The 11,454-nt window shown below is 36.5% G+C and overlaps 3 protein-coding genes across 3 annotated transcripts in view; 1 reads left to right on the top strand and 2 right to left on the bottom strand.

Moving 5' to 3' along the window:
- The first annotated feature begins 271 nt into the window (after nt 1-271).
- On the top strand, nt 272-1,961 carry LOC111411981 (3-oxo-Delta(4,5)-steroid 5-beta-reductase-like). Its single transcript, XM_023042694.1, has 2 exons — nt 272-460; nt 587-1,961. The coding sequence occupies exons 1-2, from the start codon at nt 422-424 to the stop codon at nt 1,715-1,717; spliced, it is 1,170 nt and encodes a 389-aa protein (XP_022898462.1). The 5' UTR covers nt 272-421; the 3' UTR covers nt 1,718-1,961.
- Nucleotides 1,962-3,188: 1,227 nt separating this feature from the next.
- LOC111411980 (zinc finger SWIM domain-containing protein 7-like) lies at nt 3,189-4,671 on the bottom strand. Its single transcript, XM_023042693.1, has 5 exons — nt 4,448-4,671; nt 4,271-4,292; nt 4,042-4,147; nt 3,569-3,676; nt 3,189-3,472 (listed from the first exon to the last, which is right to left on the bottom strand). Exons 1-5 carry the CDS (start codon nt 4,506-4,508, stop codon nt 3,371-3,373), a joined length of 399 nt encoding a protein of 132 aa, XP_022898461.1. The 5' UTR covers nt 4,509-4,671; the 3' UTR covers nt 3,189-3,370.
- Nucleotides 4,672-6,828: 2,157 nt separating this feature from the next.
- Nucleotides 6,829-11,454, bottom strand: part of LOC111412580 (probable protein phosphatase 2C 63) — a 10,988-nt gene continuing 6,362 nt past the window's right edge. The window contains exons 5-6 of the mRNA XM_023043515.1: nt 7,991-8,009; nt 6,829-7,411 (exon numbers count right to left, since the gene is read on the bottom strand). Coding sequence (XP_022899283.1) covers nt 7,109-7,411; nt 7,991-8,009 — 322 coding nt within the window. The 3' untranslated portion in view covers nt 6,829-7,108. The remainder of the gene's footprint in view (nt 7,412-7,990; nt 8,010-11,454) is intronic.

Raw genomic sequence — 11,454 nt, 5'->3', positions numbered from 1 at the left:
TAAGAAACTATAATATTTTTTCTGATGATTTTGTTTTTGATGTGTATTTTTTGGCAAACGAGATGTGAGTATAAATATAGGCAGACTGTAAGTAACTACCTCCTCCATGATCCAGAAATATATGTAAAAAATAATGGCTAGAGGATAATGGGATGTTAAATTATTTAGTCAAGGAAGCCCAAATGTCATATTTTCCGCCACTTGGACACTTCACCCAAATTGATTATTTCTTTCACATTTTATATTTATAGTATAAATATCTAACATCTCTCGCTTATCACACTCCAAAGAAACAGAGAATACTTTGAATTCTTTCCTCTGAGTTTCTTCCCTCACTTAATTTAATCCCCAGAAGCCTCTCTCTCTCACTCACTCACTCACTCACTCACACACACACAGTTCGCAACCCCTGTTGCTGAAAATGAGTTGGTGGTCGACCAGAGCTATTGGCGCTGCAAAGGTAAGTTTATTCATATCAGATATATTCAGAATCTGTATACGGATTGCATGTGTATCTATTTATGTGTGTGAGGATATGAGTAGTTTCTAGCGGTTAAAACCCTTGTATGATTTGATCTTGAAACAGAAAAAATTTGAAGAAGATGAGGCACCGATCAAACACCAAAGCGTGGCTCTAGTAATCGGTGTCACCGGCATCGTGGGCAATAGTTTGGCCGAAATCCTCCCGCTCGCCGATACACCCGGCGGCCCCTGGAAGGTCTACGGCGTCGCCCGCCGCCCCCAGCCATCTTGGAGTGAGGACAATCCAATTCAATACATCCGATGCGACATCTCAGATCATGAGGATGCTCAAGCAAAGCTGTCACCGCTAACGGATGTCACACACATCTTCTATGTCACATGGACCAATAAATCCACGGAGGCTGAAAATTGTGAAGCCAATGGCAAAATGTTTAAGAATGTGCTTGAAGCAGTTATCTCCAATTGTCCTAATTTGAAGCACATTTGTTTGCAAACAGGAAGGAAGCATTACGTTGGTCCATTTGAATCCTTTGGAAAGATAAAATTTCATGATACTCCTTTCCACGAGGATTTGCCCCGTTTGGATTGCCCAAATTTTTACTATACTATGGAGGATATCCTGTTCGAGGAGGTGGAAAAGAGGGAGGGATTGACGTGGTCGATTCATAGGCCAGGGCTTATATTTGGATTCTCTCCATTCAGTATGATGAACTTAGTTGGTACCCTATGTGTTTATGCCGCCATATGTAAGCACGAGGGTATGCCATTGAGGTTTCCAGGGAGTGAGGTTGTGTGGGATGGATATTACGATTGTTCTGATGCAGATTTGATTGCTGAGCATCAAATATGGGCGGCAGTGGATCCCTATGCTAGGAATGAAGCGTTCAATATCAGCAATGGGGATGTTTTCAAGTGGAAACATTTCTGGAGGATATTGGCTGAGCAATTTGGGGTGGAATATGAAGAGTTCGAGGAGGGGCAGAACCTGACATTGCTGGCGATGATGAAGGATAAAGGGAAGGTTTGGGATGAAATTGTGCGGGAGAATGGATTAACACCTACTAAATTGGAGGATGTCGGGGTTTGGTGGCTTGCTGATACTATGCTTAGCTTGAAATGTTTATTGGATACCATGAACAAAAGCAAGGAGCATGGTTTTCTGGGATTCAGGAATTCTAAGAATTCGTTCATTTCATGGATTGACAAGTTGAAAGCTTACAAGATCGTCCCTTAACTTGATCCTCGTCTATGTGTTCTTGTTGTATTTGTTTGCTTCCTCAGTTTGATACTTGTGTTTTCTTGGTGTGTTGTAGTGTGTTTAATGTCTTCTGTTTTGATTTAAAGAATGTTGGGGCAAAGAGAAGAATAATTCCGAAAAGGAAACATTTTTTTCTTGGATCATTACTCAATTTGGGTTACAATGTAGTTATTAACTACGAAATTTGTTAAGAATAAAAACGGAATTGTGATGGATGAAAGTTTTTGTATAATGGAACATGTAAAATATGGTTCCTGATTTAGGCTCGTCAATTTTATACTGGTACCGTGAGTGTTGTTTGATCTTGCTTGAATAATATTTAGTACAGGAATCAAAGTGGGAAGAACTATTTACGTGATTCAAGCATGTTTGCATAGTTTCAAAGAGGTTCACGACTTCACGATCACAGATTCAAATTAAAAAATCTCGGCAGAATATGTTAGAAAAGGGATTGGTAAGAGGAAAGATGCAACAAAGTTGCAGGTCAGAACTTCTTGTTCTGAACCAGACAGGTTCAATGTGCTTTCTGATTTTGTCATAACAATTCCATTTGCTAACGCAGGAATGATGATTACTTCATCTAGGTCGTTGAAATTAGGCAGGAATTAACGCTCTCTAGACGGAAGGCCATTTCCGACTCCTGCAACCATAAAATAGACCAGGAGTCTACCTACAAAACTATCTTGCCAATTGGGCTGTTAGTCCGAAGATCAAGGACAAAAATACCATCAGAACTACTATACCAATGGTCAACCAAAATTTGCAGTAGAATAAAACTTCTTATATCTAAAACATTTATCCATAGTCCAGATCTACAGTTGAGATTAACACCACAAACCTATACCTACATATTTAAACAGGTGTAAGGAGTCTAATTGCATTCCACACCATGAAGTTAAGTTATAACTTGTGGACTATAATCACAGTGGAACACTCATCTCACAGGCCAGATTTAAAAGTGAGTTGTTTGCAATGTGTTGGTAACAATTTTTATTGAAATAGACCACCTTTCTGGAGAAGACTCTCGTTGCAGATGGGATGAGCAGTGGAGATGACTACTTGAGTAGAACATTGATTCCACGAAGTCACCTAGTGGAAGTATGGACTACTGTGGACATTTTTTTTAGGAGGAGAGGGGTATTCTAATGACACTATTAGAGTCCTGTTTGCATTGGTACGTTTAAGTCTTAGCTTGTGGATTTATAACCACTTGGACACTATACATAACAAGCCAGAATTTAAGAGTAAGTTCTACTTTAATGCTGTTGTAAAATTTAAAAGAATAATGTTATTTGTACATAAGCAGTTACATAATGGTTTACATACAGTTGAGGGTTTTTTTTTTTTCAGTTAAAAAAATTCCGATCCAATCATATTTCACTATATCATGTATGTGTAAACTTATTGTGTAGATGTAGCACAACCGAATTTAGAATATGAACAGACAAGCATCCAAAAATCAATCAATTTGACTGAAAAATGAAACTCGAATGTTAAGTAGTAGTAATTCTTGGAGTCATAACATACAGTAACTAGTTAAAGAGTCATGACATACAGTAACTAATTAAAGTCTCATCAAATTTTTTCTAACCTCAATTGCTACAGGCAAAATCTCGTCCTTCAAAGTTGTCAAAGCTTGGAAAGTAAGAATGCTAGTTCCTCATCAGAAACCTTCACATCAATGCATACTCCAGTTGAGGCCGACAGTCTTGCAGCTAGTTGATGCTTACACTGAAAGGTCACACATAAACATATGAGCTACATAATAAGCATCGAAAGAATTAACTAAAATTATGGGAAATAATGGAAGCAGCAAGAAAATATTACACAAAGTTGTTCCCCTCTGTTCACAATGTCATAGAAGAATGAATAACATGAACAATAGTGTTCAGGGAAGCATAAATATTCCTCCTTCCTCCGGGATTCTCCCACAACCTGGAATATCAACATTTTTGCATTTAAAGAAAGAAGTAGAAATATGATCCAGCATTACTGACAATTACTTTAATCATCACTTTAACTCTATCTCTATTTTTCACACTCAGTCTCAACACTGAGTGAAGGGGATGGTTGCTCTGTGCTGATAGGGAAAGTAAATTTTGTAAAATCATAAAACAAACCCTAATTGACAGAAAATAATTCACTTAGTCAATTCCAGCTCCAAATTAAAATAATGTCTCGAAAAATCATCTCAAATGAATTCAGAAACAAGTGTCCAAACTTTGACAAACGACAAGCCCTAGAAATGATTGAATAAAGAGGGAAAGAAAAAGATAAAAAGAAGAAGAAAAATAGTTTACCTGGAAAATAGAACGGCCACTGGGCTCGCCGGAAATCCTCTTTACACCCCTTTGATCAATTATCCGCGTTGCTCTCTCCAGATTCTTCCCAAAAAGAAAATGCAATCTGTAACATAAATCAACAATAATTTGTCACCCGTTTACTTACATATACACACTTAACTGGAAAGAAATAGAATATTTCTAAATTTTGAGGAAAAAACAAACCAAAAAAGTTGGAGATACTAACACTGAAAGCTGATCATCGGTCACTGGGGGAGTCCATTTCGTAATTTCCATCAAAACCGCGGGATTGTGTTAAAGTCAGATAATACAAACAGAAACATGGTGAAAAAATGAAAATTGAAAATGAAAGCGGATATGAAATTCGAAAGGAGCAATTGGAAATTAATTAAAACTAATGGACCTGAATTAGTAGACTCGATATCCTTCCATACTGATTCCGCTACCGAAATGCATTTGCTCATAATAGAAACCAAAACAAATCACCGGCGAGTTTGCTAGAATTTTATCGCGGAAAAAACGATGAAAATCAAAACAGTGAGGGCTCTTTCGAGTAAGTAAAAATTTTAATTATAAGTATTTATTGATTCATTTCTTTACAGTATAATTCTTCCAACTCTATGAATAAAGTGGCGAAAAAAAAACTATAGGAACTAATACATTTTGGAGATCCAATTTATATATCATAGGTTAGGTTTACTATTTCAAATATTAGATGTTTTGTTAATTAATTAATATATTTTATTTATTAATAATTATATTACAAAATTAAATATACATATTCAACATGAATCTTGCTACATGTACATTAAAATTTACATAATAGATTACATAATATCACGTGGCATTCTGCCATTTGCCAATTTAAAATATAATCGACTTTTTCATCAAACCTTTTCCCTTCACGTCATATTATGTAATTCATTATGTACATTTTTTATGTACAAGTAGTAAAAGCATATTCATCCTACACAACCACACATACCAAAACCATAATCATGTTCATCCTCTCCATTCTCTCTTCTTTCTCCATCCCAACTTCTCTCATCTCACAAGCTGGCCATCGACGCCGCCACCACTCTCGTTAGCGCCACCACACCGTTGGCACCACCTCACCAACATCATGCTCAACCACCTTACCACACCCCATAAAATTTTCAGATCAGCTGTCGCAACAGCAATCTCTGCCTTCATCGCTGCATATCGCTAGGTGACGCTACAAATCTCACACTGCTTTATTTCACCCAATCCGACAACTACTCATTCCAGCAGATCTTTTTGCTTTCTTTCTTTCTTCCTTTTTTTTTTTTAAAAAAAAATTGTGAGTGGTGTGATGATTGATGGTTCAGTGGTAGAGGTGTGCGATGCGGTGGTGGGAATGGAGATCTCTAGTGGGTGTGATAGTGATGAGCTACTATTGTGCAATGGGTGTAGTGGTTGGGCGAGTGATGTGGTGCTATGTGCGGTGGTTGTATGGTGCGGTGGATGTACAGGTGGAGGTTTGTGGTGTGGTGGTGGAAATGAAGAGCTCTAGTGAGTGCAAAGATGGTGTGCTGTGGGTACGTTTGTGATGGTGTAGGTGTGGTCGTTGGGTGTGTGCAATACATGGTGTGGTACTCTGTGCGATGGTGTTGGTGGCATGGTTGTGGATTTAGCGTGATGATGTGTTGGTATGTTCTATGATGGGTTGATTTGTTTGAAGTGGTGGTGTTGCTGTTGGTAGGCGGTGCTGCTGCTGCTGCTGATGTAGGCAATGATGAAATGGTGGTTACAAATTATTTGGTTAACTGTGATCAATAAACAATATGTGACTAATGAAAAAAAATAAATTGTGATTAAAAAAATAATATGTGACCTTAAAAATTGTTAATTTATGATCGATAATTTGTGACTTTTAATTTTTGTGATTTGTCAATGATAAATTAATTCTGACCGATGAACAAATTGTGACTTATAAAAATTCTTGAATTGTGACCGCAAAATAATTTGTAGTTTATAAAAATTCTGATTTGTGATCAAAAAATAATATATGAATAACTAAATCGTTTATTTATGAGCAAATTGTATAAATATGTGACATTTATATATTTAATTAATAAAATATACAAATAATTAATTGGATCATAAATAAATTTTAATAAATAGCTGATTTTTAAAATTTAAAACATTTGTTCTTAATTTTAAAATGGGTGATACTTAACATCATAGTTGTGAATTTTTCCAATAAATAAATACAATCATTTCAAACCCTCTAGACTTATTTTTTATGTAATAAAATAATACAATCGTGTACTAAAATTAACAAAAAATATCATATTAATCCAAACTTTATAACTTTAATCGAAGAATACATGGCTTTTAAGTGCGACTAGAAACATCTACGTCAAGCAAGGAATTCTTCCAAATCGCTGGTAAAGTTTGAGAGACCACGATTGATTCATACACAAGAAGAGAGTGAAATTATGAAAAAGATCAAATATATTTAAAAATAGATTTTCATTCAAAGATGAAATTTTATTGAAACGGTTCACATCTAGTCAATACTTCGGAACCAGCCAAACAAGTTGGTCCAGATATATGTTTTATAGCATTTGATATACGTTTGTTCGAAGATTGACCTGTATTTGTTATGTTGAGTTCATAGTCGGGAAATAAATATGACCGAATAGACAGAAGTGAAGGAATGGAGAAAAAAGAGTAGGAATAAACTAAAAATGAAATATTTAGATTGATCAGTTGTCCTTGTAAAATGGTAGCCAAGATTGGTGTCTTGAGGCAAATATAGAAGAAAGAAACATGCTCTGCAAATGCTATGGCTGGTCTATGATCTTAAGCATAAACGAGTGCAAAACTTAACTTAAAAAATACATATCAGTACAAATGCAATCTGCTAACTCAACTCCAATAAAAACTAACATGCAAAGAACAAAAAAATTGTTTATTTTCTGTAAAAACCTACATGAAAAACCTTGCCTTTTCATCGCAGCATCAAACAGCAACTATAATTTTATTTACGCGGAAACCTGTATACAGGATTACCGATTTTCAAGTTTCCACATTCTATTTAGGATACCGCCAATATATGTCGAGACTCCTCATTGGGGAAAATCTTGTCAACTGGATTTTCCTCGATTTCATCTGAATTATACGAGAAGATGTCAACAGGAGCGCTGGTGATGCCAACAGACCCTTGCTCGTGTTTAGGGCTTTTACGATGATCATGGTCAAGATAGATCACAATCACAGTAATATCATCATGGAAATGGTGCCTACCTTCCTTTTCGATCTTTCTAATGTCCTTGTATCTCACCTCCCTCTTCTTTGCTGCCTCGTGAATGGCAGCTCTGACTAATATCTTGGCTATACCCTGTAAAAAATTCCGCACAAAGAACAAGCAAGTCAAGCTAGAAAACTTTCCAGGGATGACCAGCCAAAAGCTAAACCAGATTAACAAAGGCTATATCACATTCAGTAGAACTTGATGCTTTGCCATTGCTTTTTAACTAATCCAGAACACAAATTTTCATTCTTGCACCGTGTTTTTAACAACAAATGAATCATAATCATGAAAGCAAGCAATACGTGGAGTAACATAGCATTTAGATGCAACTGAAAATAATAAGAGCCTTGCAATCCTAATCCCGAGGTCTTCATATAAGAACAGGCTGAACAGCTAATAAAGTAAATGTCACAACTGAGCCTTTGTTAGGGAAGAATTTATAAAAGGTTTAATTTCATAAATAACTAGAAATGAGTGATGGATGAGTAGATATTACGTGTGGATCCATTGAAATTTGTGGTCGAAAATGAAGAACATTTATAAATGATTTCTAAATTTCGCCACACGAAGGCAAAATATATGGTTAAAGCCAGAAGAAAAACATCCAGGTGTTAATGTCTCTATACTGAAATTATCTATATAAAAGTAGCGGGAACTCAAACTTACAGCTCTTGGGTATTTATATGTTGGAAATTTACTTAAACATGCACAGCGGAATTTAGCAAGTTTCAATTTCCATTCAGGATTCAGCTTTGTATTTAGATATAAACTGTGATAAGAAATATACCTTTACTTGTGATTTGCAAACTCTTTCGCGTTATTCCTTTCCAGCAGCTTGAATCTGCCTCCCACAGCTGTCCAATTGTCCAGTCTCCAATGTAATCCACACAGAGAGTAGACAGCAACTGCTAGGGTTTCTTTTTTGTGCTAGCAAGAATAATGAAAACATTATTGGACCTCAAACCATAGCTGCATATATATATAAACCCAAACGGACCCGGTCCGGTCCGGTCCAATATTTAATTAATCCAATTAATTAAACCCGGTCCGTGAATTAATTAATCTAATTAATTAATTCGGGATTATAAATAACAAATTCAATTAATCAATTTATTCAACGATTGTTAAATTAATCAATTGACAATTTGCAGTCTTCAAATTCTCTTTTGTGTGCGACCCATTAGGTTCCCGACCACGATGTATGACGTCGTGAAATATTATTTTGATCTAATCAAAATTGATAAATTAATACACCCTTTTAATTTATCGTCAATTCACATTCGCCGTCCCTGATTGACATCTAGCAATGTGTCAGGGCAATACATGTGACGGGAAATATCACGTAGTATGACAAAATCAAATTCGTTCGTTTACCGTGGAACTATTATCCCTTCGTCAATACGATCCGATCAATTACGAGATATGGAATTGTGTCAATCTCGATCATTGATCATATCTTTCACTCCACTATTAAGTCAATATAAATCGAAAACTCCTTTTCGACTTATGAGTACACCTTGGCCAAGGATTTCATCATCGACTTAATTGAATGAAACGCAGATCATAATTTCCTACTATCTAAGAGTGACGAATCCTTTATTAATCAATCACAACCTTCATACGATTCTTGACGTACCCGAACGATGTCGTATTAGCGGCCCCTTTCAGAGTAACATCCAACACCGCCAAAGTATGACTGTCCTCATATAAGGTATCAGGACGACCTTAAGTCAAAGGACCAATTCCACTACCGAACGTTAGAGATTAGCCACTGACACTCAGATAGTTATCCATTTGGAATCTCTTAGCGGGTCTCCAATGTTTTGTTCTATAACAAAACATCCACGTCTTCATTTAAGTGTCACCACACTTTAACTCGTGAGATCAGCTACTTACTTCACAAGTAAGAAATGTCACACGTGATGGTCTAACTGTATTAACGATATCCGTATCTCGTTATTACTTACGACCATGGTTTATTCAAGATCCAATTATATGTAATTTGTATCTCACAATCACAAATCCTTGTGATTAACAGATTACCTAAAAATTGGATCTTCGGATTCTATTATTTAATATTATTTATTACAAAATTAATTTAAATAAATAATAGATCTCGCCAAAATCAAATGCATTAAATATATTAAAAGCGTTTACAACCTAAATCGATTGGATCTAGGGCATAACACTTACAAACTCCCACTTGCACTAGATCCAATCACTCACGTATCTAATACCATAAGCATCCACATGACGATCATGTTTCTGTTGTGACAACGGCTTTGTCAGCGGATCTGCAATATTATCATCTATGGGAACTCGCTCTATCTTTACATCATTCCTTTGTATAATCTCCCTGATGAGATGATATCGCCTTAGCACATGTTTGGATCGTTGATGAGGCCTCGGTTCCTTCGCTTGCGCGATGGCTCCATTGTTATCACAATACAAAGGTATGGGATCAACAATGCTAGGAACGACTCCAAGTTCATTAATGAACTTCTTGATCCATACAGCTTCCTTTGCTGCTTCAGAAGCAGCTATGTACTCGGCTTCTGTTGTTGAATCAGCGGTTGTTTCCTGTTTGGAACTTTTCCAACTAACCGCTCCATTGTTGAGAGTAAACATATATCCTGACTGAGACTTGCTATCATCTTTATCAGTTTGAAAACTAGCATCAGTATACCCCTGAATTTTCAGTTCATTTCCTCCATAGATCAAGAACACATCTTTAGTCCTTCTTAAGTACTTAAGAATGTTCTTAACCGCTATCCAGTGTTTCTCACCAGGGTTTGCTTGAAACCTACTCGTAACACTTAGAGCATATGAAACATCTTGTCTCGTACATAGCATCGCATACATGATAGATCCTATCGCCGAAGCATAAGGAATCTTGTCCATGCGACTCCTTTCATCCTGTGTTTTAGGACACATATCTCTTGAGAGGTAAATCCCATGTGACATGGGGCATAATCCTCTTTTGGACTCTTCCATATTAAATCTTCTCAAAATTTTATCTATGTACGAAGATTGGGATAAGCCTAGTAATCTTTTAGATCTATCTCTATAGATCTTGATTCTCAAGATATATGCTGCTTCTCCCATATCTTTCATGGAGAAATTCTTTGACAACCATAATTTTACTGATTGAAGTACTGGGATGTCGTTTCCCATTAATAATATGTCATCGACATATAATATCAGGAATACGACTGCGCTCCCATTTGTTTTCTTATAAATACACGGTTCATCTTCATTTTTGATAAAATCAAACCTTTTGATTGTTTCATCAAAACGAAGATTCCAGTTCCTAGAGGCTTGCTTTAATCCATAAATGGATCGATTTAGCTTGCATAATTTGTTGGCTCCTTTGGATTCAAAACCTTCAGACTGTGTCATATACACCTCCTCTTGCAGGTTTCCATTAAGGAAAGCAGTTTTGACATCCATTTGCCATATCTCATAATCATGGTATGCAGCTATTGCAAGCAAAATTCGAATGGACTTCAGCATGGCTACAGGCGAAAAAGTTTCATCAAAGTCAATACCTTGTCTTTGTGTGTAACCCTTCGCTACTAGCCTTGCTTTGTATGTGTGGACGTTTCCATCCACATCGACCTTTTTCTTGTAAACCCATTTACAACCTATCGGTTTTATCCCACCTGGAAGGTCGACCAAGGTCCAAACCTTGTTATCATACATTGAGTCCATTTCGGATTCTATGGCATCTTGCCATCTCTTCGAATCAACACTTGACTTTGCTTCTGCATAATTTGTAGGTTCATCATCCTCGATTAATAATACTTGATTAGTAATCGTGAATTCGTACCTTCTGGGAGGTCGAATGATCCTTTTTGATTTACGCTGAGCTGGAGTGTCCTCAGGGTTCTCTATATCCTGATCAAGAGTCTGTCCACCAACAGGTGTAGGATCAGACTCAAGTTCATCTAATTGGTCAACAGTGTCTGTGGATTCTTGAACTTCCTCAAGTTCTAGTTTGCTCCCACTACCCTCTCCTAGAATAAACTCTTCCTCTAGGAATATGGCATGCCTTGAGATGAACACTTTCTTCTCAACGGGATTATAGAATTGATATCCAATTGTCTCCTTTGGATATCCCACAAATACAC

This window comes from Olea europaea, chromosome 16 (assembly GCF_002742605.1).
Source record: "Olea europaea var. sylvestris chromosome 16, O_europaea_v1, whole genome shotgun sequence".
Lineage (NCBI taxonomy): Eukaryota > Viridiplantae > Streptophyta > Magnoliopsida > Lamiales > Oleaceae > Olea > Olea europaea.
This window is presented reverse-complemented; position numbering and strand designations above follow the sequence as displayed.